This window comes from Cinclus cinclus, chromosome 22 (assembly GCF_963662255.1).
Source record: "Cinclus cinclus chromosome 22, bCinCin1.1, whole genome shotgun sequence".
Lineage (NCBI taxonomy): Eukaryota > Metazoa > Chordata > Aves > Passeriformes > Cinclidae > Cinclus > Cinclus cinclus.
The window spans coordinates 4,817,157-4,844,640 of NC_085067.1; the positions used below are offsets into that span (position 1 = coordinate 4,817,157).

General features: G+C 41.5%; 1 protein-coding gene across 3 annotated transcripts; it reads right to left on the reverse strand.

The window, feature by feature from the left end:
* Positions 1-4,645: 4,645 nt before the first annotated feature.
* Positions 4,646-27,453, reverse strand: RPA1 (replication protein A1). 3 transcript variants are annotated; one of them, XM_062507192.1, is made up of 17 exons: positions 27,400-27,453; positions 27,008-27,055; positions 26,666-26,744; positions 26,017-26,125; positions 25,081-25,169; positions 20,481-20,564; positions 19,082-19,241; positions 17,993-18,095; positions 16,820-16,888; positions 16,487-16,679; positions 15,288-15,427; positions 13,545-13,693; positions 12,138-12,270; positions 10,770-10,946; positions 9,403-9,510; positions 6,029-6,115; positions 4,646-5,656 (listed from the first exon to the last, which is right to left on the reverse strand). In XM_062507192.1, the coding sequence occupies exons 1-17, from the start codon at positions 27,430-27,432 to the stop codon at positions 5,549-5,551; spliced, it is 1,869 nt and encodes a 622-aa protein (XP_062363176.1). In that variant the 5' UTR covers positions 27,433-27,453; the 3' UTR covers positions 4,646-5,548. The 3 variants fall into 3 exon arrangements, with proteins under 3 accessions (XP_062363176.1, XP_062363178.1, XP_062363177.1); XM_062507194.1 differs by lacking the exon at positions 10,770-10,946; XM_062507193.1 differs by lacking the exon at positions 9,403-9,510.
* Positions 27,454-27,484: the final 31 nt, after the last annotated feature.

Genomic DNA, 27,484 nt, shown 5'->3' on the forward strand with positions numbered 1-27,484 from the left:
GAAAGCAAAACCATGTACCACCTTGAGCCTAAAGAAAAGCATTTGCCCCACAAGATGCTTTGAGAACAAAAACGCAGCTATGCTCAGGAAACCTCTGTGCAATGCAAAACCCTCCCAGCTCCACCAAAGCTGTCCCTTGGCTCCCTCAGGTTTTCATCACTCACCAAAGTTAACAACCCCAAAAACAAGTCATAAAAAAAGCCCCTAAACTCGCTTACAAAAAAAAACCAGAAAGCTCCTTGGAAAAGTCTGCAGAAACCAGCACAGGGCAGCTCCAGCCCCAAAACCTAATGCAGGAGCAGTGAAGGTGGAGGCTGAAAATTTTCCTTCCCCACAGCTAATGTGAAAGCCTTACAGTCAGCAAGAAGAAGGGCAGCCTTCTAGCTTGTGGCAAGCACAAAGTGGGATTGAATCATTACTTGAAGAACGTGTTTCAGTGTCTATAAATAAAAACCTGCGAGGCTCCTTGCCAAAGAAGCCCAAGTCAATATTGCTTTTCTATATGCGCTGTCAAACTTTACTTTTAGACAGTATATTAATTACCCAGTCAATAATCGTGGGTTTCATTAGTGTATTAAATACCTCAATCAATAATATTTATCCTTTTCAGAGTCGGTCTTCACCAAAAACAAAAGCAGGAGTATTTTTTGATCCTGCAGTTCAAAAAGTCAGTGCAGCATAGCAGCAAGGTTTTAATGGAAAACATAAAACACTAGAAACAGACAAAAATCGGATTATTACTCTTATTTTTCAGCCTTTTGTACAATAAGCCATGAGGGAATTCCAAGAGCTAAACTGATGGCAAAAAAAATTAGATTTCTTCCTCTTAATTGCTCAGCGGTGATGTCAGAGTGGACATGACAAATGTTCACATCTTTCATTTCTCCATCAGATAAACTAGCAACCAGCTCTGCTCTGCCAACTTTCCTGAGGATAAACTCTCAGTGCAAAGAGCCCATTTCTGGTGCATCCTCTGCAGTGCAGCTTCCCAAGTGCCTTTTTCCTGACCTGGGCTAATCCCTGGGAATTACATCCCTATGAGAGGTAAAATCCTCACATGGGACCGTAAAGAAAAATTTCATCAGGCAACACAAAACGAGCTCAGGAGGGTGATTTTTTTTTTTTTTTGGTTGGTTTGGTTGATTTTTAATTTGTTGCTGCTGTTGTTGTTGTTGTTAAAAGTCACCCATTAAAGGGCAAAATGTCTGGGACAAATTAAAAAAAAAAAAAAGCCTTTGCAAATGTCCAGTTTATTTTAAATAACTTACAAGGATGGGATAAAAGAAAAGCACAACAAACAGTCGAGGAACATTCCCAAAGGCACGCTTTTGGCATGGCACAGAGGCTGAATTTAACAACAAATCAATGCAATATAAACAGGAAAAAAAACTAAAAACAAACAACACCCTACCCCCCAAACACAGACACCTAAATATCCAAATAAAATACACAGAAAAATGCGTAACAGGCCTCATGAAAAATCCATCTGGCGATCCAAACTACTTTTTTTTTTTTTTTAAATATGCATATGATTGAAATGCAAAAATGTAAACATGAAAAACAGACTTAAAAAACTGCGAGAAGGTCTGTGGGCCTCTTGCATCCTCACAGATAATATATTAAAGAGAATTTCCACTCCCTCTAATAAGATTACTGATATTTACTGCACTACTCCAGTATTTATAATGCCTAATATGCTGCAGACCACTCCTTTCCATGAACACAGGCTTTGGAAGTAGGCAGCCCACTCCATTTCACGTTTTTCCTAAGCCTTTTATATCAAAGTGATGTGAAATTTCCCCTTTTTTCCCCTCTGAACCTCCCCAGCTGCCTGAAGGCTGTGGGATAAACCCTGTGGGGTGGCCACTCTTCTCCAAAGTGGCCACTTCTTCAAGGGCTAGAAAACAAGGAGGCCAAAGGAAAGATAGAAAAAAAAAAAAAAAAAAACAGAAGGAAAGTCACTATTCCTTCCTTGAGATGTTATGCTGCACCTTGGGCAGCAAATGTAAATATCACCAAGAATTAGGAATCAAAACACCAGACTCAGCAGCTTCCACTCTCACACCCGTGGCACCGAAAGGACAATCCCACGGTGCTGGAACACAGAGCCCACACACACACAAACTCATCCCAGGCAGAGCACTCACAGTCACTCCTGATCCATCTAAAACCACCATTTATTCCTTACAACGACTCTGACAATGGATTATTCCTCAAAGCTTTACTTCATGGACAGAAACCCCCCCCCCCCCCCCCCCAAAAAAAAAAAAACCAACAAACCACCTGATGCAACTTAAAAACTCGGTCTGGCTCTAACAGAATCTGCCCTCCAGGGACTCGTAAAGGGTCACTAACAACTCATTTCAAATTCATGTCCAGTGAAAACACAGTTCAATCCCACCAGAGGGAATTCAGACAAACAGCAAACTACCCGAACATGGCTGGGCAGAGCACGCTCCAGATCTTCCCTGGCCATGCAGAACTTGATGTTCTTGTGTAATTGCCTTGGCACGTGCCTGTTTCCAAACCAGCAGCCTCCCAATTTCACCTCTGCTGTGTACATTTAATTTAAAGCAAAACACGAGCAGCCACAGGAATCCTCGCCTCATGGAGATCTAGTTATGAACAATTCCAGAATCTTTTCAATTGAGCAAATACATATTCAGGCCAGGTAATGGCTGAAGCCATCCAAAATAACCTGGATGGTAGCAGGGGAGATTTATGATGAGGGGAAGGGAGGCACAGGCTAGTTTGCCAATAATCCAAATTAGCATTGTGAGTCCACTTAATTAGCACAGTCAGAAGAGCCCAGAGCCTTTGTGAAGTTTTCCATGGCTTGTGCCAGGGGCTGCAGGGATCTACCAGGGTTTGGATGGCTATGGTCAGTTGGCAGTGAGGTGGGGGGAGAATGGACACTCCTCCACAACTGCCTTGCCCTCACTCCTCACTTTCCTGGGATTAACAAACAATTGATTAACCAGTTACCTTCAACAGTTCTAGCCCATGATCTGGGGAAGGAAGGCAAGACAGATAGAGACATTTATCTTTTATATAAGTAGGAAATCATATGCCCCTCTCAGGATTCATTCTGCTATATTAGCTCTTCTAGGCCCCTCCTAAAAAAGATCCTCATTCTCCTACTCAGCAGTGTAGTCCTCCTCTGTACTCGCCCCAGCTGAGTTTCTTTTTTGCCTCTCCACATTGCAGGCCAGAGCTGTACATAGCATTCGAGATGAGATCTCACAGCAGAGGCTTATATAATGCTGTGGCACTTGCATAGCTACACTAGAAATACCTTGCCTCACATAGCTTGATGTTTTTATCATATACTAGCTGATTAAAGCATGATTAAAACCCTCCAACTCTTCAGTCACTAATGAGCATCCACTTTAGAGCAGAAGGTTGTTTTTTATTAGTCCTCAAATAAATGGCTTTTCACACAAACTGCTTTAAGTTGATTTTCTGTTCTAGTTCTCAAGGTCATTCAGCTGATCCTCTAAGATATCTTAATGCTTTTGAGTATTGATACCCTCCATCTCTAGTGCTCTTGGTGATGGCACAGTAAACCCAGCAATATGGATGTGCAGCAATTCCCCCTGGGAGAAAGAGCTGCCCCAGCCAAGGCAGGTGTGCAACACTCAGAGTAGCAAACACCTGCCAAAAACAACACCCATAAAAACTTCCTGGTGTACATGGATGGGCCCAGGAATTGGAAATGAGCCTCAAGGAACATTGTGCATTACCACTTGTTCCCAGTTTCCTAAAATTGGGTAGGAGGGATAGGAAGGGAGCAGTACTAAAAAGACTGGTTAGCAGAGTGGAAAGATGGATTATCACCACTAACCTACCATTTGTCAATCCACAACTGTGCTGAAGACTGTAATTTTCTAGTCAATGCTCTATAAGCAAGGTCAGAGGGAACAAATACTTCAATAAAAAAATGCAAGACATCAGCAGAAGAACCCAGTCGTGATCCTCAGAATCCAAAAAGGAAGAGGTTGTGTTTGCAATTAATGGGCCCAGAATAATGTGCTTCATGTCCATCAATGAAAATGACATTTACAGTACTTAAACACCCAGACCTGAGATGACAAACAGGAAATCACAGGGAATAAAGGGCACCAACTGAATACATGAAGAAACTGTGCTCCACAGAGCAAAATAAATAAATAAATCTCACTTCTGCTACCAGAGACCCACTGCAGCATTGCCTGGATGCTTGGAGCTGTGCAGCAAATGCCAAGCTGTGAGCTGCAGCCAGGGAACACATAATTAATGTGATTAGGAGCACACAGAGCTAGCATGCTCTGCTGACTGAAAAGCCCAGTAGCATAATTACTGTTTTCTGTACTAGCTCTATGTCTGAACAAATCTCAAAGCCTGGTTAGTTTTAGACTGCTGTGTAAACGTCAATAAAAATCCCAGAAGTGCCAGCTCATCAGCATTCTCAGGCACAGAAATGGTGAAAATATCACTGCATTTCCATGCTGTTAACATCAGGAAAAGAAGTCTCCATTCTTCAGTCTAACCTTAGAGTTTGTAATAAGGTAACATCTCCCCCAAGTGAATGCTTATTATGAAAGCTAATTAATTGCTTTCCAGTATTGAGAAGTCTTTGGTGTTCAAAGAAAGCAAAATTCACTACACAGGAATTAAACAGTGTTTATTGAAACAGAGCTCCCCCCATTTAAAGACACCTCTTTCTGATTAACATTGTTACAAATAAAACCAAAGAAAGTCAACATACAAACATACAAAACATGTATAGGCAGCAACTGTGAACCAAAAAAAAATCAGTCAGAAATCCATAGTATTAATTGAAGAGAAAACTAAAGCAATGCTTTGTAGTTGCCTGGATTTCCCTGGGGGATGGAGAGTCAATGCTTATCTGCCTTCCTCAGAAGAGACAATTTTGATTAATATCAGACCCATCTGACTCAGTCTATTAAACCCTGAAGGAAGGATATTCTTCAGATATAAGAGATATGTCTTTGATTAATAATTCTACCATATTGCCATTCCAAGCATTAACAACTGCATGGCACCTGTGGAAAGTGAAAGCCTTTGAATTCTATGGAAGGGAACTAACTTGTACTAATAGACCTGTTCTCTTTTGTCCAGATCTGAAAGCTCTATGACACTGTTCCTCCTAACCCTCTGCTGAACAAGTCAAAGTGTCAAGGTTGTCACTAGTTCCTTGCAAAGAAGACAAAATGGTTCTGTAATTCAGTTTTACATACAGGAAGAGAGCAAAGTTACTTCAGACATTCTGAGTGGTTTGTCTAAAGACCTTGGCAATCTGTCTAGAGATTCCCCTTCAGCTCTGACAGAGTTTAACAGACCACAACAGGCTACAAAGTCGTGGCCATCAGAGAGCACTCTTACCTCCCAGGGCACATCTCCAGAGAAATGCAGCAAATCACTCAGCCCACTACTCTGGGCTGCTATGCAGCAATGGTCACACACAGGGTGGGGAAGAAGTCAATGTAACACTATCTGTTGAGCTTTTCCTGGAAGTTCTAGGCTCAAGCAGGCAGCACTGGCCTCCTCACCCCAACTGAGCATTTCTCCTGATGTTGGCAATCAACCTCTTGCTGTATTCTCTGTAGTTCACGGGTTTGACGTCGACTGCTGTGGCCTTAATACGAGATTCATCCTGCAAAAGAGAAATTTTTGTGTGTAAAAGAACATGAAGCACTCCAGGCATTTGGTTTCAACCTCCTTCTGCCCCAGTAACTTACTGCTCATGGTATCTGGGTTAGCTGGGAGTGCCAACACGACTCCCAGAGCTGATCTGTTGTTTTCATGTGAAATCAGCCACTCTTGATGAGCCTGAGAGGGAGCAGCAAGGATCCCTCCTTCAGTGCTCAAGATTGACAGTATTTGTGTGATCTTTGGAATCTTCTGTTCTCTGTGAGCAAGGGAAACCTCTCCCCACAAACATAAGAGGAGGAAGTCACCTCCTATGGAGACAAGTTGAACTACAAAAGCCACAAGTTACATTATTTGCCTTCTGGGCAACACTTACATTGTAAGTCTCCAGTTTCACCCGGATCCTGAACTCGTAGGTGTTGAAGTTTGCATTTTGGAACACTTCTTCAAAAGCCTGCTCGTTCTGAGGGAAGGACAAAGACAGGGATCAGCTGCAGACACTCCAGGTTCCCAGTAGTGCCATGAACTTTGAGAACAGCTCAGCTTTTGGGGAGGCTGGCAAAACACTGGAACTACCCGGCCCACACAGGCAGAGCTGAGTATTCCATCATCACATTTTAGAATTTTAAATGCCAAACCCATAACTCAGAAGTTTTTAAAATAAAAAAGCGACAACTTTTTAGCTGCATAAACAAAGGAACATGCAATTGCACTGCACCTGCAACCAGGTATAAGGAATAAAAATACTACAAATCTTCAGGAGCTGCCAAACTGGCTAATTCTGATGTGCTGTGATCACAAACACTGACAGAGTTAACTATTTCCTTATTAATTGCCTTATTAGGCATTCTGGTTTTCTGCTTATCCATCAAAGCTGCATGTATCTTTTCCATCCTGACACAGACCTATTTAAGAGAATGTTCTATTAAAAAAAAGCAGATCCATGTTTTGAACGTGTTTTAATAACCATGAGAAGACTGTGTCATATTTATAACATAAGCTGCTTCTAATTACCATATGAACACTAAACATCATCATCATCATTTATAACAGACAATTTGTCAAAACAGTAGAAAAGGAGCAGGCGAGTCGTGGAGACTGTAAAAAAAAAAAAGTTTATTTTTGTAAAAATATGAGTCGTAAAAACCTTTGCTGACATTAAAAAAATCCTGCATCTCCCTGATGATACTGACAAGTAATTATTAATGCATTTATCTACCAGATGCACTTGACTTGATCAGTCACTCCAGCAGCAGACAGAGCATCTGATCTGGAATTGAATCCACCCCAGTTCCACTCACATTCCAAATGTTACATCTGCTGTTTTTTACTGTGTGCAGCACTATTTTACACTACACAGTGATTCTCCTAGGGTTTAGAAAAGCACAACAAATGGAGGTGAACAGGAGCAGCTAGGTTCACAGATTACAGAATTTAGGCATATCCCTCCTGAATATTAAAACCCCTTCCTTTGGCCATCTTATGGATTAGAGGATAAGAAAACACACTTAATAAAGCATTTAGCTCCTCTCTGCAGCTTTGTCACAAACTGTGCTAACCATTAGTGAGTTGAAAATGCCCTCAGCATAGCAGTCACTGCTACCCCACATTACCTCCTTTGGTATCTAACAAGCACAGGCAAAAGGCAGATGAAAAACCTTGCACATGTATCTCTGCTTAGCGTGGTCACAGGCTGTACATGAACTCCATCCATACTGTGAGCAGTGAAAAGACTCCCACCAGCTTCACAAGACACTGCATCAGCTCTATCAGAGAAAAACCACTAAGAAAAGCTTACTGCAAATGCATCGAGTACCATTTTTAAAGGCTCATAAAAGTGTCAAATCAAAACCAATTTCTCCTGGAACACAAAGCATTCCTGCTCAAGGGCTCACTCCATATTATGTTCCATTTTCTATCCTCAGCCATTTCCATTAGGCAGCTCTTCAAAAGACATTACATGTTTGTACTGGTACATAGGATCTGCTGTCTCTCCTTCCCCACCCAGCTCTCTTCAGCATTAAAAGAGACTAAGAAATTTTGTTTAAACTCTAGCAGAGATTAAGCATGGCTGAAGTAAGAAAATATTGACAAGTTAAGAATGTCTGAAAATGGAAATGCAAAAGTACAAGCACATCTAATTAGAATCCCCCCAGCTAGACATCTTCCCTCAGAACAGAGGTGTCCAGCCTTTGTAGTACCACAAAAACTCAGCATCCCAGAACCACAACCTTTGTACCCTTCACCTCTGGCAGCCAGAGTGCAGAAAACTTCCAAAAAGCATTCCACATTACAGGAAAAATAGCCCTGCTTTGCAGAAACTTTGTAGAAAGGTCTACAACAGTGTCTCAAGACAACAGCCTCAACAATCCCACCTGCTTCATTTCCCTCCCACAGCCAAGCAATGGGTTAACCAACAACTGGGATATCTGTGGAGTCCTGGAATCAACCAGCCTTAGTCTAGGAGCACAGCAAGGCTCATATGCAATTCAAGAACTTCTCATGCATTCCACATCATCATTTAGAAACAAAACAAAGCCACACAGTTTTTATACAGTACACAAGTTAAAAAAAAAAATCAGGAAAATATTATTTTGGTTCGAAGAAAGGCAAATGCAGCAGAAAAGCACAGAGTGACAAAGGGAAGATAATACTGCCTGTTAGTATCTAATGACTTACAACCTTAAAAATTGTTCCAATCTGTCACAGAATGATCACTTCACCATCTCTGCCAATTACCTGTTTCACAAATTGTGGTTTTCATGAGACACACAAAGTTCTGATGATATTTGGTGGGGGGGAAAAAAGAGCCTTCAAAAGTGGGCTCACACACATTAGTTCAAAAAGCTTCCTGCCTACTTAACAAAGATACATACAAAGTGTTCTAGAACTTTTTGATTTTGTAAACAAATTTTTGGAACACATTAGGGATAATGTTGTCAGCATTTGTTGCTAAACTAGGGTTTTTGGTTTGCTTTTTTTTTTTTTCTCAGATTCTTCCAATCTAGGTACAATGATAAAACAGGCTGTCTTTTCAACTGCAGCCAACACTGTCAGTCCCCCAAAGGCTATGGCACAACCCTGGAGTGATCAGCTGCCTCTCCAGGTCCAGGTGATGAGGATAGGCTGATCTCCAGCTTTCAGCAGCCAAAAGAGCTCAGGGGTAGACAGACTGATTGTGGGAGCAAACTATGGGGGAAAGCAGGCAAATCTCTGTTCTTCAGGCAGATGGCCTGTGGAAAATAATCCCGAGGAGAGTAAACAAGTCCCTGCCAAGAGCTTCAGGCTAAGGAGAAGCAGTGATTTGTGAACTTGTAAAAGATACCAAAGGCCAACATCTGGAGGACAACCTTGGGCTGAGCTGAGCTGGCCTATCACCCAGAGAAAGGGCAAATCAAATCCTTGACAAATGAAACAGAACATGTCTTTCTTTTATATGGCATTATTTCATGTATTTTCAATGCTGTTAATTCCCACAGCAAGTACATGAACATGCCCCCGTGCCTTTGCCATATCTGCTGTACATTCACATACAAATATCAGACCATGCTCTCTGGTGGATCTGCACTGATGTTCCACACAAACCTTACATCTCTGCCAGAACTGCCTTCAAAACATTACAAGAATATTTCCTTACCAGAAAGATCAAAGAAACCCCCAAGAAACCTGAGGGATGCCCAATACAAGATGAGTGAAACATAGATCAACTTCAAGGCAAACAGTAAAAGTACAATAAGCTAATTGACTGACCTTTTCCTTCAGTTCTCCCAGTAAAGCTGCATTTTGCCCAAGAATTAATTCTGCTGTGTCTTGAAAACAAGTCACCCACTGATATTCCAGACAGTCTGCAATGGTCACCTAGAACACAACAACAAAGCCCAAAAGGCTATTTCATCCGCTTGCCTTTTCCTCTAGAAAGACAGAAGACAACACAAAAGAAAAAAATAGAGCTACAGAGAGTTTAAAATTTCCAGTAACTCTCAGAGCCTGACCTGTATGTCCTTTCAAACACTGAGGGTGGAAAGCAGTGACTTCCTACCTTTTTTAAGCCTCACAATGTCCATAACTTATCAGAAGTTAATATTGGCAGTAGATTGAACCACAGGAAAAGGCAACAAGATCATAGCAGGACAACACTGATGGATGCTCAGCTGTGTCCTGCTGCCACTGATGAGCTGTGAGCAGGAACAGGTATCCCAGAACAACCACCACCAAGGGGGACAGCAGCAACTCTGCAAACTGAATTTACTTAGCACATCCCTGAGGTACTTGAGCATAAATTCATGTTATGAGGAAACTATCAAAGGACCAGACAGTTAAAAGATCAATTTCCAGCCTCACATGCATTTCCTGGCTGCTTTGACAATTAGGAATGAGGAAATGGGAGACAGTGCTCTGAAGGCCTTGAGTGCATCCTCAGCATCTCCTTTATATTCTACAAGAATGACCCTGCTATGTAAAGCAGTTCATGTGCTCCTAGAAGTTACCTGATAAAAATTATTCAGCAGCACTTCGTGTTTTAGAGAGGCTGCAGGGATGGTTCCCTTCTCTCTGCATGCCCACCTGGCACAGCACTTCTAAGGAGCAGATACAACTCTTAATTTATAATGTAAAACAGAAGAAGGTTCAATGCTTATGGTGTAAGTGGGCATCACAGTAATAATCCCCAGACAACTTTCTGAAGCAGGCTCCATTAAAGCACAAGGCAGAACAATACCTACCAAAAAAAACTGTACTAAATATAGGTAGCAGCTGTAAAAGTGCAATTACTGCTCTCCAGAAATGCCATTTTACTTCAGTTTATCTTCACTACTGAAGAGGCGGGGGCCATCTGTACTCTGCACTGCATAGTACACTTGGAAACCAGAAATCAACTGAGCTAGCAGCAACTTTTTGGCAAGGAGAAAAGCTTTTAATTGGAGCACTAGGAAAACAAACTGCTAATCAGCTCAATGAAACATCCCTCACTCAGGTACAGCACACGAACCAGCTAAATAGCCTCTAACTCACAGACAGACAAACAGCACCGACTCAACAGTTCCCTCAAAAAGATTCTGTGTTTGGGTTGTGCTGGGAACGTGGCAGGAAACGCCCTGAAATCGGATCCGGGTACTCACCAGGAGCATCAGGCGGTACTTGAAGTTGGGGAATTCTCGGTCACACTTCTCACAGCGGTAAAGTCCATTTTGCTGGTCTATCACTTTCTTGTTGCAATCCTGGGAGGGACATGCCTGGTACATGCAGTTCTCTTTGCGCAGATGTACAATTGTGCCCACACAGCTAAAATAATCTGCCTGGGAGAGTGAGTGTGCAACATTAGCCTCAAAATACTCAATGTTTTCCCCATTCTGAATTAACTACAAAAGCAAGGCACCTATGCTTGGATATTTAGGATTAGAAAGCTTAACAGCTATGGATTACTGGGAAGCTGCAAATCAACCCCTCAGTTGCAATAATTTTTAGGCTTCCATTATGTTAATAAAGCCCCTACAGCAAGATTATTTTGTGTTTCCATTGCAGGAAACTCCAATTGCTAGGTCTTCTTTAGATAAAGCATATTTGATTCTCCATTGTGTCTTTTCAAATCTGCACTTTTTCACAGGATTAAGATTCTGCACTTTCCTACGCTTCTTTCAGGAACCAATACAAAAAACAGAAAGCCTATTGTGTAGTGTTACAGATAAGCATTTGATTAAACTATAGCCTACAGAACAAAATACCCACTCACCACACTAAAATAATCATCATAATGGTTTAAGACCACGGTCAAGTCTTTTAGCAGAAAAATAGAGGTTGCTTAAGAAGCATGGGCAAAAAATTGTCACAGAAAATAGCTGAATTACAGGTAAAGTGAAAGTGTTCAGGGCCAGGTTGGATGGGAGACCCTGAGCAACCTTACCTAAGGGGGTGGCATCCCTGCCCATGATAAGGGGTTTGGAAAGAGGTGATCTTTAAGGTTCCTTCCAACCCAAACCATTCTATGCTTTTAAAGGGTTTTTTTTCCATGGATAGAATCTCCTGTATATCCCAAACATCTTAGAACTTAGGTCTGAGACAAAAAAAAAAAATAAAATAAAAAGCAGTATAAGCCCAGAGAGGTTTCTGGAATGAAAAGACCTGGGCTTTATTAACAGCTTTTCTATTGACCAAGTGCACACCCTTGAAAACCACTTCCTCCTAATGCACCTGTTTCTCCTGGAACACTTTGTGCTGCTTATGTGAACATCTTTGGGGTAAAAACATCCCCCCTTCATTGACACCAGGCTTGGGATTCTCTTGCAAACAAAGTATCATGTTGCAACATCAGCAACAAACTTGGATTTATTTGAAAAACAATAATATTAATTAATAGCATAAATTCCAAGACAGTAAACATATATTGCTCAACACTTGGACTACTTCAAAAAGAAGAGTACCTGCACAAAGCTTTGCTTTTTATTTTCTCCCCAATACACAAAGCTTGCACTAAGTGGCCAATGCCTTACCTTATCTCCTTGTCCCAAGTTCTCAGATTTGGCTTCAAACAAAGTTTTCCAGTTGGTATTTGCTCCAGCTGCTGGCCCACCCCTCACATCAGAGATGGAGGCACATTCCAGAAGCTGCCCCTCGGAGTCAAACCTGCAACCACAGAGATGCACTTCTATTTTTGGAGAGCAGACCATACAGACTTATCAAAAGCTTATGTTTATTTTCATGTGCTCAATACATGAGGGATTTTTTATCAATGATTGCAAAGGAAACAATTACAGTAATATGTGTATATTGCAAACAGAAATAGCATTTCAGAATAAGTTAATAGTCTGACTTAATTAGCACAGTATTTTATAAACCCACAAAAGGAGGACAGCTTTGTTCTATATAACTGCAATTTGTTTGCCAGCTAGTGGTCAAACCATGCACTGCACACTTCTTAGAGGCAGGCAGATAACAAGATTTAAGGGCATCAAGATATTTCCATAATTAAAATTAAATTACATGGTACCATTATCTTCGCAGTAGCTTTGAAAGAAAAAGCAAATAGCATTGAAAAGATTATGCTTCCTCTGTTAAAATAAGAAAGCACAGCTCTTCAGCAAAAGGTTGCACTGCATTCCCGTTGTGATGGGCTTTGTGATTTCACAAACACACCAACGAGGCTCAAAGATTGAGCTTAATTAAAGCGTGACAGTAATAGCTCAGACCCACAATCAATTTTATCTCCAACAAGCCTCTGAAGTATGGGAGAGCCACAGCTCAATGACAAATGGAGGATGCCATTTATTTCTTCCACATTTGGGTGATGTAACTGGAATCTGAAGACTCAGGATTCACAAGTCTGATGCTGTTGGCACTTAACCCTCTTCACACATACACCACATCTCACCACATTCATACTTACAACAGACAATTTAACAACTACTTACAGGAGAAGCAACAATGAAATCGTTTTGTTTTCCTGACAATAAAAGAGTTATTTTGCTATCTGAAAAATATCTGGCAAGAACTAGACACTGAGAGATGTCAAACAGTCCCTCCACACCAACTGAGTGCGTATCAGATTCCACACAATGGAAAAGCCTGTGGAAAAAAATACTGTTCTCTCAGATCAAGCCTCAGAAAGTAGAGCTGGTCAAGCCTGATTTCATGCTGCCTCCCAAGGCTTTGGGTCAGCATGCGCTACCCCAATTTCAATTTTTCAAGGTCTGTCATGGAATTAAAAGTTTTTTGAGCTGAACAACTTAAGAAGAACAGCCTTCCAAGGCTCTAGGGCTTGCAAGCCAGAGAAGCTTGTACAGCCCTGGAAGCCATACCCTTTGCCACCTTCCCTACATACATTGCTCAAGTATAGAGATACAAAAGAAAACAAACACTCTGCAGGAGGTTGAAACGAAGCAACATAAACACACTCATACCATCCTCGGAGCTTGAAAGCCTCTGGGCTATCAGGGTTGATGACAACTGTGCTGGAAGACAGGACAGACAGGCTTCTGCCACCAAAGTCAGAGACACGGGCTCCTTTGATGGCAATCACAGGTTGTCTGGAACCATCAAACTGTTCAGCCTACATGTGTGAAAAACCAGAGAGCAGCAGCAGCATGTTACAGGAAAGGTACTGAACTTGTGGTCATAACTCACAGATCATGACAGGTGACCAAACCAGAATCAAACTGCCCCTCTGTATCTAAAAGGTAAGGTTTTGAATGGTGTCATTAGGAGTTTAAGCAAAGGTAGGTGACAATTTTCTGTGCAATTCTAACACCCCGTTTCCTGGGGAACCAGAGAATCCTCAAGTCACACCACAGTTTTGTTAGCAAGAACTGGTCCCCTCTGTCAGCAGCTTTACACCAGGATTTAAGGAAGGGAGATGTGTTATGGGAATGGAAACAAAATTAATTGTTCATATCAGACTCCTCAGGAGATGAAACAACTCACTCAGCTTTACTGAGCCAATCATGTCTATCTTACCAGCACTTACACAGAAGTGCAGCTATGCTGACCAAACATTTTTACTCAACTTTCCATCTTCTGTTTTTTATCTCATAAAGCTGCTCTAATGCTGCTCAACTGCCATCACCAAAGTAGTCTTGACACTAACAAAGAATCTCATGGCATGAGAGAGGGTTTGAAAGGTATAGATTTTATGGACCCCACACCACTCAGCAAGCAAGGGGAGGATCATGAGCTCAAAAATAACAAACGAGCTGAAGTTGCAGTAGTACTCACTGTACCCATGAGATGCAAAAAGAACAGAAAACACACATCCCAGCAGTCATGGCAGTGACTGTTGTAAAGGACATACAGATTCTAACCCTAACAGCCATACATCCCTCCCCCTCAATGCTTACTGATATTTCTATTCTACGAGCAAGCAAACAGATTTAACTTTGCAAAATGCAGACCCTGATCTGTGTTGGAAGAGTTATGCCAGGAATTGTATACCAGTAGTCTCTCCAATTATAACCTAGTTGAATCTTAAGGCTTTGAGATACTGAACTTCAGTTTACTTCATTTGTATCAGCAGATGGTTAATGGTATTTAGGTACCTACAGTATCAGTGCACTTGATCATTTAGCCATAAAGCATCACTGTCAAGCTGGCAGGATCACTCCCATTTTTATAGACTGGCACATAAATCCCTAAGTATCTATAACAACAATGGAAAACAAAGTAGCCTGTTAAAAAGATAAAGAAGCAGTTTACTGCAACTGTTCAAACTTTCACTTCCATGGCTCTGATGCTTTAAACTCCCAGACTGAGACAGAGCCTCACAACCTGCTCATTAGGGGTATCATGTATTCCACCCTACAAATAAAATTTGTCTCATTTGAGACAGCCATAGCCACCAGGCTTTTCCACAGCTAAACAGCAGCTCATACCCTTTTCTAAACTAGGAGCCCCTTACCTTCAGTATTTTGGCTTGAGACATAATGTCTGCAGTTGTTCAGAACACATTAGTCAGATCATGTCAGCAGTTTGTCAGGGAAAGGTTAAGAACATCACACCTGAATGCAACCAGACAGTCTTTCACCTCCTCTTGGCCCCTGGTCCTTGAACACCCAGGACTGTGACAGTGCTGTGCCCATCTCAGGTGACAACAGCACTTCCTCGCCCTGCACCAAGGAAGCTTTGTTAAGAACAGGTAAGAGAGCACATACCTCATTTCCCCACAGCGTAGCTGTCACCAGTTTCCCTGATGTATCCATCAGATGCACGTTCCTCTTTGAAACCTCTCTATTGTTAGCTTTCACTATAATTTTAGTGACATCTTCGTAGCTCTTGCAAATTCCAATTACATCTGAGAAACAGTTACAATTTAGAGTTACTCAAGGGTCACAATTGGGGAATACAAGATCACAAGAGAAGAATTCAAACCTACTGTCAGATTTTTACCTTGTATCCCAGCTCCCTATTGAAATGAAATCTGATATGGAAATTAAGTGCATTATGGTAGGAATGTTCCACTACAGAACTCTTCAGTGCTTTAATTTTGTTGACGCAGTCATTAAGATATTCATGAATGCAAGCCTCACCACATTAGAGAGATCAAGGCATTGTACTATCTTTTCCCATCACAATCTGTCAAAGGACTTCAGTCCTGATCATGTAACACACACTTGCTGTTAAAGCACAAGCAAGAGCCTTCAAAGTGACTGTAACACAATGAAACAACTGGCTCCTGCCTGCACATAACTCTGCAACCATAAGTTGCAACTTTAACAAGTCTGCATGTTCAGGTGATAAGAGCTAGAGCAATCCCCAAAAATACACCGCTTGTAATATTACCCATCTACCTTTAAAATCCCCAGCTGAATGTGTCTGAATCACAGGCATCTTGTGCCTCTGAAACCTGAGAACCCTCGCCCCCACCCAAGCCTCTGATTTTTCCGGAGTACTCTGCCCAGCGAATTACAGAAAAACAAACCTCCACAAAGCAAGCCAAAACAGTCATGCAACTTGGACTTGAATGCAATGAATTATGCCAAAATCACTACAGAGATAATTAGATAGTGAAAGAAAGCAAGACCACAGAAGGTATGAAATGCACACGTGCTGAGCAAGGGCATTTTTTCTTTCAGCCTTTTTCTGTGGAAAACAGTGATCACAGTACAATAAACAACTATCACCTACTGTCTTTAGTTTGAGGAATAATTGTTATACATTGTCAGAAAACAGGGAAAAATCATCTTAACAGGAAAATTGCCTAAGGTATTTTTAATGGCACCCATCACTGGATGACTTCAATTAAGAGATCACAACACTCGAAGCATCCTATGCTCACTACCTGCCCAGAATTCAGGACACAAAAATGAAACTTCAAAGCTTTAGAATTTGCCATTTTTCTACTTTGACTGACCAACAATTGAGTCTTTGGGCGTGTTCTCCAAGTCAGAGATGGATACAAAATCAAACTGAACAGATGGAAGATGCGGGGCATCATCACAGGGCACAACTGAAGTCTCATTAGTGAATGTAATCTCATAGTCATTCTTAACAGCTGTATATTGCTTGTTAGCAGTCTTCAAATTGCCTTTGGTAAAATAATATACCTACAGGAGAAAGCAATGAAACAGGGGATATTATCAGTAGTCAGGGAAAATAGATTGTGTTCACCTTTAAAAATCCTTGCTAGGCTCAAGTTCCTCTTTTCCAGCTCCTGTCAGTCTAAGAAAGCACAAAGCTACCATACCTTGTTCAATTCAATGAGTGGAAAAAACTTGTCTGCTTGATCGTTGAATGCAGTAGCTCTAATCTCACCCTGCAGGAAAACAGGGGAGCTGGTCAGAAGTGAACTATAGCATGGAAAAAGATTAAAAAATATATATATCTTTGCAATGTTAAGTGGCAGCAGTCCTGCAGAGACAGTGGGGTCTGCCAGGGTAGCTCCAGGCATGTGAGAAACAAACAACATTCTCTTCACATCTGTAGTTAGAGCTAAAATGATATATTCTACACCTGACAATCAAACCTCATATTCAAGTCTCATTAGTACATCTACAGCTTCAGAATAAAAGGCATAAGAACTACATCCATCATAGAGACACCTCTGAAAATGCCAGCAAAACTGGCAGTGATGAAATAAAATTCAAATAGACCCCGCAGCTCCACAAGTTAGCACACAGTATATTGTAATGGCTCCCACTCAGATATGTCTATAAGTAAGAATTAATAACAATTATACCCTCACTAGATATAAACACTGTTTTTTTTTAAAAAAATACAGACACTATGCAGAGAAAACAAATGTCTGGTGACAACATGGTTACATTATTAACCTCACATTTTACACTCAATATAATCTAGCAGAATCTTGTTTGTTTTCACGACAGAAGGCTGTAATTTGATAAGAGGTTTGACAAACTGCAAGTTCAGTTAGATTAACCAGATACCATTCCCCAAACAAACCACAGAGGAAATTTCTCAGTGTAACAATAATTTGTACTCCAATTTCCTCATGAAAATTGAAAGCTTGTAACTTGGAGGTAATGCTCCTCTCACTCCCTGTTTTGTAAGGTGTAGCTCAGCCAGGAGGAGATGTCACTCCCAATCTACAGGAAACCACCACAACCCTCAGTATTAGGTTGTCAGTTTGCATAAACAACTCTATTTTGAAGCTGCAAAAATCCAGTCACACACTATAGACTTTGATGAAAAATAATCAGCAATGCTGCACACTTAAGACTTCATTCTGGATAAAAACTGGCACGTTGATGCGCAGCTTAATGAACGCGGGGATACAAGTTTCAGTTGTAATAAAAAAAATCATTTCCGAAAAATGCACTTTATTTCCTCTATTCTGTCTTTATGAAGGGTTCATCAGCATCTGGCATACATTATCTTTGTCTCAACATATGACACTTACACTTTCATCAACCAGCTCTATGGAAAAGAGCTTTCCTTCACCACGGGAGTTGCTCCACGTGCGGATCTGACCTTTTTGGGTAACACGAGCACAAATGGTCCACCTGAAATCATGCAAGAAATCACTGTTCTGCATCTCTTTGCATCTTTTTAAAGAAGAGATTGACTTGACAAACCTTTGGAACTGGAATGTGACTACTTAAAAGCCTGAATCTTCCCAGTGCACCTCAGCAACTCTTTCCACTGCTTTCTGTTTTAATGGCCTAGACCATTAAAGACAGAAAGTTGTAGAGAAGGCAACAAAGCAGCCATAAAGCATCCAGTATGATAATAATAGTGAATAATCCTTCTGCACAGAAGCAGGCCTCAAATCTTTTACTCTTCTAGGGTACATTTCTCACACAGCAGTTTGCCTGCTCTGAAAAGCCACGCCAGAACTCAAGAGCTCAATTATAGGATTCGCATTTAACTTGGGTAATCAAATCAGTTTGCATAACTTAAAAATGTCATTCACTAAATAATTACGTCCTCATGCTTTTCAACAGCTCAGTAGCCAAAGTGAATAGCTTACTGAGCTGTTTTGTCATTAAGTTACCAAAAAGAAGGTTGCTTTAGGAAAAAAAAAAACAAAACAGACAAGTCAATCGATTTTCAACTAAAATATTAAAAACCTATCAAGCTCAGCAGGGCAGCTGCACCAAGACAATGGCAAGGCAAATCTCAGATTGTTAAGAGTGTTGATGCAATTTAAAAGAGAAAAAGCAAAGAGAAAAGAACACTCTTCCCCACAGAAAAAAAAAAAAAAAAAAGAAAAAAACAAAACCCCAAACTAAAACCCAAAACAACAAAACAAAACAAAACCCCAAAAAACCCAAACAAAGCCCACCAGTGTTCCTATTGAAGGTTTTTTGCTTGTTTCTCTGGGTGGATTTGTGGTTGTTGTTGGGTTGGTTTGCTTGAACTTAACCAATAAAGTTTAAAGAACTCAACAAATTATTTGACAGAGACTCACACACAGAAAAACAAACCAAAGCTATTGTTCCTTCATGCCTGTGACATGAACAAGGCCTGACAAACCACAAGAACTCACTTGGACTGGTATGGATTCAAACTGGCAATCGGCACCACTTTGGCCTGAGTACCCCCAGGTGTCTTCAGGGCACTGGGAGCACTGGGAGCACTGGGAGCACTGGGAGCACTGGCTTTTCCAAACTGGTTAGAGGGAGCGTGGTACTTAGGAGCAGCAGGACCTTCCAAAAACCACAACAGAGCAGAGAGGATTTCAGCCTTGCACACAAAAATCAGGTTAAAACAAACTCAGAGTGCAGAACTTTGCCACCAAGCCATGGGGAGCCACACAGGCAAAGCTCCAGGGAACACTGGGGCTCCCTGTGCCATGTGGGCACCACAGAGGGGCTCAAAGTTTGTTGCACTGTTTCTGCTCTTGGTCACAAGTGTTTTCTAGGCTGCAAAATGCTGCAGAAGAGACACTTTCAGACCTTTTAGAGTGCTTGCACTGAAGTGGAGATGTGTCCAGAGTCAACTACTTGAACACAGTTTAAGTGGTAAACAACTGTTTAGTAGTAAATTCTCTAAAATAACAGAATCACAGGGTGGTTTGGGATGGAAGGGACTCATTCCAACCCCCTGCCAAGGACAGGGACACCTTCCACAAACAACCTCACCACCAGAACCCCATCCAACCCAGCCTTGAACACTTCCAGAGATGGGAAGTGTTTGATCAAGACACCATTTGGGGGAACAACTAAGGAAAAACACCCCACCAATGTTTTTTTGACATAAAGTGATACTGCTAATTCTAAACTCAATCTTGTCAATGTATATGCAAAAAACTCTTGTGATCAGCTTCAAGCAAGGAAGGAGAAGCTTGTTTTTTGCTGCAAGTTTTTAAGCAAATGTCAAAATTTTACTATTTAAAAATCCTTCCTAAACACAGGGGTAAAGAACACAGGCAAGTTAAAGCAGCACCAAGAATTAGGATTGACAACTTTTTAGCTCAAAAAAAAAAAAAAAAGTCTACAGGCTGACATTTAAATTGACTGCATCTTTCAGTATCTCACTGTAATCTTGATCAAGAAAACACATTTCTAGATCTACTATCAAATAATTTCAGTTCTCTACTGCCTAAAATGTTTGGCCTCTATCTCAGCATTGCTAACACACACAGTTGGTGGCCAAACTGTAGCCTAATTTGGGTTTCCACAGAGCACTGTTTCAAGAATGCAGTGTAAACTGAACAAAGTTGGGTTTTTTGGGCTTTTTTTCCCTAGTGGAAGAAAAGGGACAATTTTTCCCCCCTTCTATAACCAAGTACAAAGTTCTCTTGAGAGAATTCACCTTGTCAAGCTATGGGTTACTCCCCAGTGGAGTTTCCTGTGCAACACCACTACAGAAAGGATTTTATTTAAACTGAAGTTGTAGCTTCTCTCTGATAACATATCAGAATTTCTGCCCAGGATGACTCTTACCTGCACCAGACAAATTTCCATTTTGTTGCTGTGGTTTGCTGGGTGCTGGGTTTACTGCTGGAGCTGCAGAACGTTGCCCTTGTCCTGGTAATTAAAATGGAAAGAGACCATGGAGTAGGGAGCACAGTAATTAAAAGTATCCTTTTAGGAAGTAAGACTTGCATGAAAAACAAACCCCAAACTAAAACCACAGAGAACATGCTAAAATCCAGGTATTTAAGCCACAGGAGCAGCAAACTATCTGAACATTTCCATGAAGGAATTCCAGTCAGATTCTTTTCCTCAAGCAAGTGCTTTCTACTTGGAAAGAACTCAGGGCTGATGGTGATTTAAAAGGACAGCCCTGAAGTAATCTTGACAACTTTTCAGTGTTTATCAGCTGCTATTGCTCTGACAGGAAGTTTCTGCTCCTACCTAACAGCAAAGATAAACTGTAGAGAATTCTGTCTCATCACTCAGAAAGGGCCAAAAATCCACTGGGTAAAGTCAAATCTGAAGTTAACCCAAGACAAAGAAAACACCTGCTGCATTTTATTTCCGAAATATGAAGATATTTAATGTGGAGGTGATGGAGTCATCACTTCAGAATTCCCCAGGGCCCTCTTGGCACACAGCAGTAAATTGCTTAGGGAGCAAGATGAAGCCACAGTAAGAACACAGTGTCCATTTTTTTTTAGATTTCAGGACTTTTACTTGCTTTAAATTAATGATAAATTACAAGGGAAAGAGCAGACAGGCATATCTAAAGTAAAAGTCCATTAAAAGACTAATTCACCACCCAAAAATTTGAATTCCTTTACAATATAATTTGCCTCTAGATGAGAAAATATCCAACATTTTCGTCCTTTTGGACTCAACTAATCCTTAAGGTCTTGCTTTGCAGGGAGACCTAGGACTGAGCAGGCAGATTCGGGATGTGAGGAAGAAGATGATCAGAGAAAGTGAAAAAGAAGGTCAGACCAAGCCTGCAGAGCACCACGAAGAACAAGAGCAGAGAATCCCAGGACAAAGGGATGGCACCAAACTATGGGAAAGGAGCAGAAGCAACACAAGGAGAGCCCAGTGTGGTGTTGCCTGATGTGGTACTCTCTCCAGAGGTAACCCTCTGGTTACTTTTAATCCAAATTCCAGGTCCTTGCACAAACCCCAATCTGCTCCTCTAACTTGCCGCAGTAGAGTCACATCGGTGAACTGGTGACAGTCTCCCTGGCAACAGTGTGACGTCAAACAGCAAAATGTGTATTTACTGCAGGTTCCACTAGATGGAGGAGCCAGGTCTCCCCCTTGCTCTGTGGCCTCAGGTGCTCAGAGGGTCAGCACTCCACACCCAAATTCATTTCGTGCAAGGGAAGGTAGAAGAAAACCCAACAGGATGCATTAAGAGAAAAATATGTCTGGTCAGGGGAGGAATATTCAGGAAGAACAGAATGTGGGTATGAAGCAGCAAGAGGTTTTCTTATTACTTTTGTTCCAAATATGTTTTTTTCTGTAGGAATTTGTGATTAAAAAAAAAAAAAGCCCACTGAAAACCAAAGACCACCACATCCATTGGAACACGTGTGCGTTATGAAACGCAAATTCACATTTTAATGGCTGCCTACCCACAGCCGAGTGTTTCTCAACAGAGTAAGAATAAATTCACACATCTGTGCATGTGTTCAAATACAGAAGTAGCAGAAATATCTCTCCAATTTTCTCGCTTGGAGAGCCTAGGGACTCCTAAACTGTGATTTTTGGTGGCTGGTGGCCTACAGATCACTTAAAGTGCTCAGAAAACTGAGGAGGCTGCCCGGTTTTTGCTGTTAGTTTTTATTAGCAGGAGGTGAAAAAAGCAGCTGAAATACCTGCTCACATTTCTGCTGTATGTGGAGGGTTAGGCAAACCCAAGACCTTTGCCTGCAGCTGCCCCACAGCCCACTCAAGGGCAGTAACTTGTAACAGGAACCCTCAGCTTCCAATAATTTGTCACCAAGAGGTTTTGCCACAGTGCTATGACACAAGACCTGCCCCAGAACTGAGCAGCAGGGAAGGGAGAAAAAAAGAAAAAAAAAAATGCACTTGGAAACAACACACACCTAAATCACAGCAGTAGGAAGGGCAAGAATAAGGAGTTCAAGTGACTGTGTAAGCACATAAACATTTCAACATGGAAAGATTAATGACAGAAGTTAAACATAAGTAGCAAGTCATTGTCATAGTGAAAAGAAAGTCCAGCACCAGAGTAATTTGAATGAGATTAATGACAGTAATGACACAACCAGTCTTCAACAAGAACTAAACTGCTCAGACTTAATTTTCAATACTATTATGAGAGGCTGTCTGAAAAGTTTTTATGATTTGTAATAAGAAGATTGGGTCTCCAGCTTCCTTGTTAGGCAGATTAACCACCTACTGCTGCCATGTAAAGTGGCCAAACGCCAGCTTCTCACCCCCCTGGGTCCCACTGTGCTATTACAGCCTGAGAAAGAATATTCCTTAATCCTAGATCTGTATTTCAAGGAAAACCAAAACTAGGGCTAAAAAGATACATTTTTAAAATACCAGAACTCTTTTTTTAATGGAAACCATGAAGTACATTTAAAATACTCATTTTGCACTAGCTGAGTGTCCCTCAAAAATACAATTTCTTAATATACACAGGAACTTGGAGAATATGGAACTTGAAAGACACACCTCTGCCATTTCATTAAGGCCTCCATGACAAATCTTGCATCCTGCAGAGCAGCAAGGCTGGGTTAAACTTACCTAATCTAAACTATTACCATCTTCTGTATCAAAAACCTAATTTAGTATCAAATAAAAGGGTATGAAGTTGTCAGAATAAGATCAGTGTTAAAATGAAATACACATCACATCCTATTTGGCATCTTTTATCTTGTGCAAGCCCACACATATTATGACCACAGACCTGTAACATCTCCAAAAGAGTTTAGATTTGAAACCTTCACCGCAGAGTATTTTTGTAAGTCCAAATGAAGAACACAACTTTGATCAAAGTAATGGTAATTTTACCAGAATTTATAGCTAAAGGTATATTTTCAGCTCAGTTCTGTCAGATACCACGTTCTCAGTGGTTTCTAAGCAACAACATAACTGAAAAACACTATAGTTCACAAGCTCTTGTATCACATAAGCAGGGAAATGGGAGAAAGGCACAAAACAGTCTGCTCAGTAGCTATTCTGAAAGTCTTGGTCTCTACAGCAACTGTGGGATTAAACCATAAAATCTGAGATGTCAACACATTTTTTAAACAGCAATTAGCTAAGTAACTATCAAAGGAACAAAGGATTCTTTAGGCTCATTTAACAAACGCCCCTCTTAATTCCCTTGGAAAAAGTTAATGAAGAAAGATGTCTTTGCCTTTGCAACAGAATAGATTTTTAACCAGAAGAGCAATGTACCTACCACCACTGTTTGTCCAAACTATTCTACAGAAAACTCTTGCCACTAATGTGAGGTCCCTCAGTAATAAAAATACATTAGTTCACTTCTCTCAGTATAAAAAAAAATCTTCAGGAAGAGCTGCTTGCTGTTAAATTCCAGCCATTATCTGTGTATACGTTGCTGACAGAGCTGTTCAAATATTTTCTTTAAGTGCTTATTATTCTCCCTCCTTTTTAAAAGATCAGAATTGGAAGAGCAGAACAGACTTTTGAACATTCTCGGAGGGAAAAATGTTTTAATTTTAAAAACCATTTGCATGAGAACTGCAAGCTCAGCACACAAAAGTGAAGAACACAGTTATTTATGCAACATAACAGATCCAAAGAGATTCATGGCAGGTCGGATTAAGGTTCACCCAGTGCCTCAATCCTTTTTCAGATGGGCATGGTAGGAATGGGTGCTTAGGGAATTCTGTGCTCTCCTTTTTTTCATACCAGTCTCTAGTCTATGTACTTGGAACAATCGAAGTTTTAGTGCTTCCTGCACCTAACATTCATGCAGAGGATGTATTGTTATGTTTAACAGCCTTTAATGGATTTCTCTTTCACATCTAATTGCTTTTTGAACCTGTGCCAATTTTTGGCACCTACCTCCACAAATTCCATAATTTCACTATGCAGTTTAGGGGTGTGGTGCAGCCTTTGTTTTACAACCACAGCCTGACAACATGAGAGCTAAAGAGCATCAAATGAACATAGAAAAGAGAGAGAGAGATTCATCATTCTTTATTCATCCCCTCCACCATCTTAGACTTTTACAGATCATTATTCCATCTTCCTCCTCCTGTTTTCTTTCCAGACAGGAGAAATTTACAACCTATTTGATTACTCGTTATGAGGAGACATAAAATAGCTTCCGATTACTTACTGGAACTCGAAATAGAGACCACTCACTACAATAAAAGCCTGTCAAGGTTATAAGGTATGTACCAAATACCATGGAGAGGCTCAAGCATTCAGCCATGGTGCAGAGTTTATTAAAATAGAAACAAACCCCAGTTTGTGTGACACAAACAAAAAGGATTTTCAAGATCTGGACATCACTATTCCAGGCATAAATAAAACCTGAACATGTCTGACTGCTTTTTTCAAGTGAAAGAGGGAAGCTGAAAGGCTCTCTGAGCTGACAGAAAAGTATTTGCTTACAGATACTCACCTTCATTGTACGGCTGGGGATTGCCAATAGGCCCACCAACCTGATCAGCAGTTTGCAGGACATTTACATCCATCAGGATAACCACTCTCCTACAACAGAGAACAGACAGCAAATAAAGACTTTCACTCCCTCTGCAACTCCCATCTCTGAATATCCTTTGCAGCAGGTGAGAAAACCAAGCATTAAGAGGCTGATTCTTTGGATGAAGGATCTGGGAGAAAAAAGCTCTCCACTGTCAACTAAGCCCTCTCTTGAGGGACAAGCAAGCTTGAAACAATATCACACTGCATCAAGGACAGGTGATGGCAGGCTGAACAGGTACCAAAAATAGCTTGGGAAACCACTGTGTTTTAAAAGCAGCAAAACTATACCAGATTTTTATTCCCTGCCTCAAAAGTTGCTGTCTTCGCCCCAGAAAAAACACTGAATAAAAAGAATACAGTCCTTATTTGATATCTTGCTAGACATATACATGGTTTTCCTGTAATAGTTTCACCCGGAACCCTTCTCATTTTGCAGTATCCCATCCCCTCAAATTTTCCACCTATCATATTTCCTCAAACTTTAATAAAAGACCAGATTCCTCAACACCTAAGTAACAAGATATTTTTATTGTTTCTTTTCAACAGCAGATAATTTTAAGGAAGCTTTGTACAAGCACTTGGAGTATTCCAGCTGGAGTTGGAGCACTGCAACTGGAAACTTTGTATTACTAAATCACTGTACCAGATACATCTGATCCCACCAGAGTAACATTCTGCAATTTATTTCTTCTGTTACTGCTGCCCTGGACTTTCCCTCTCGCACCCTAAAGCCTGAGTATTTCCAGATAATCCCAACCAAAATCACTTGGCCTCTGCTAAGTCACAAAGCACAGAGCCCCCACTAGGGCAGCTGCCTCTCTGTAAGGCTGAAGTTAAAGATTAACACAAATACCTTCCATCTTTCAGGCTGTTGACAATGAATCTGTTAACCTGGCAGATACACCAAGCTGACAAGCGTTCCTCTTCCACCAGGGAGTTCAGCTGTGTGGCCAACATGAATGCTGCAGGAACAGAAGGAAAATACTGAAACAAATCACAATGCCAGCTTTAAAAGGGGTTGCCCTGGCTGGCCAGGGCAGGGTATTGACTGGTAGCCAGTCAAGTATTGCACTGGGTCTACAATTTGACAAAGAAAACAGTGCAACTGCTAAGAAATCACCAAAACTGACCATAAACAATGCTATATTTATTCCCCACACTTCAGTGTGCAGTGATAGCTAGAATGATTGTATGTCAAAGAACTGAGAGGAAGATTAAGCTAAATTACTTTAGAATCAATGTGACATGTATAGGTTTCTGTATTTTCATTATAACCTGCAACAAGTTGATTGCTTATATTTTACAAAGTTGCAAAAGTCAAAGATTTCACCTACATGACAAAATGCAGTTGCACACTTCAGAGTCTGTGGCCCAGTAAAAAACCACGTTCTCCTCCTTTAATATTTATTTTAGCACTTTGCATCCAGTCACCAGAGCAAGAACTTTATCACCCTTAGCATCTCCACACTTAGAAAAACCTCACTGCAGCTTGTCATACTCACAGGAAAGGGTGTTCACCCCATCACTCATCAGCACTCGGTAACGTGGGGGCCCAGTTCCTGTGGCAATAGCCCGTGTATTCTGCAGGAAGAAAAACACCCCCAGGCTGGCAGTTCACATTTGTTCAGAAACTTTTTCAAAACAGAAAGTGACATCAATAACAAGTGACGTACCTATTCGGCTTTTTTGAACACAGTATCAACGGCATAGCCCAAGCAAAATTTTGTAAAACAAAATTAAGAGAACTAAAAGTAGAGCAGCCTTGCTTGTCTGCAGAGGTTACACCCAGGACCCCACGTGCAGCCATCGAGGGACTGGCAGAGGAAGGAAGGGACAGTACTCACGACGACTTGCAGCACGGGCCTGGAGATGTCCTCCCCTTGCATTATGGCCTGGAGAAATGAAAGAGACGCTCAGAAATGTGCCACCGCCTCGCTCGGGAACGCCTCGCCCCCCATAGTGACAGAACCACAGAATCAAGGAGCTTGGTCGCCTGAGATCACCGGGCCCAATGCGTGAAGGGCTGCAGCCACGGAGTTGAGGAGGAACTGCCGTGGAAGAGCCAGGGACGCGGGTGCGGCCGTCACCGCTGGACCAGGGCCGCCCCCCGGGACCAGGCCCCGCTCCGGGCCTGCCTCTCCCCTCGGGACCGGGCCAGACCCGGTGCCAAGGCCCGGCTGTCACCTCCCACCCTGACCAGGACCAGATGCATCCCAGCCCACCCCGAGCCGCTCACCGCGATGGCCCCCTCGCTCAGCCGCGCGCTCATGATGCCGCGTTCACCACTGCCGCCAATTCCTCCCGCCGATACCGCCAAATCC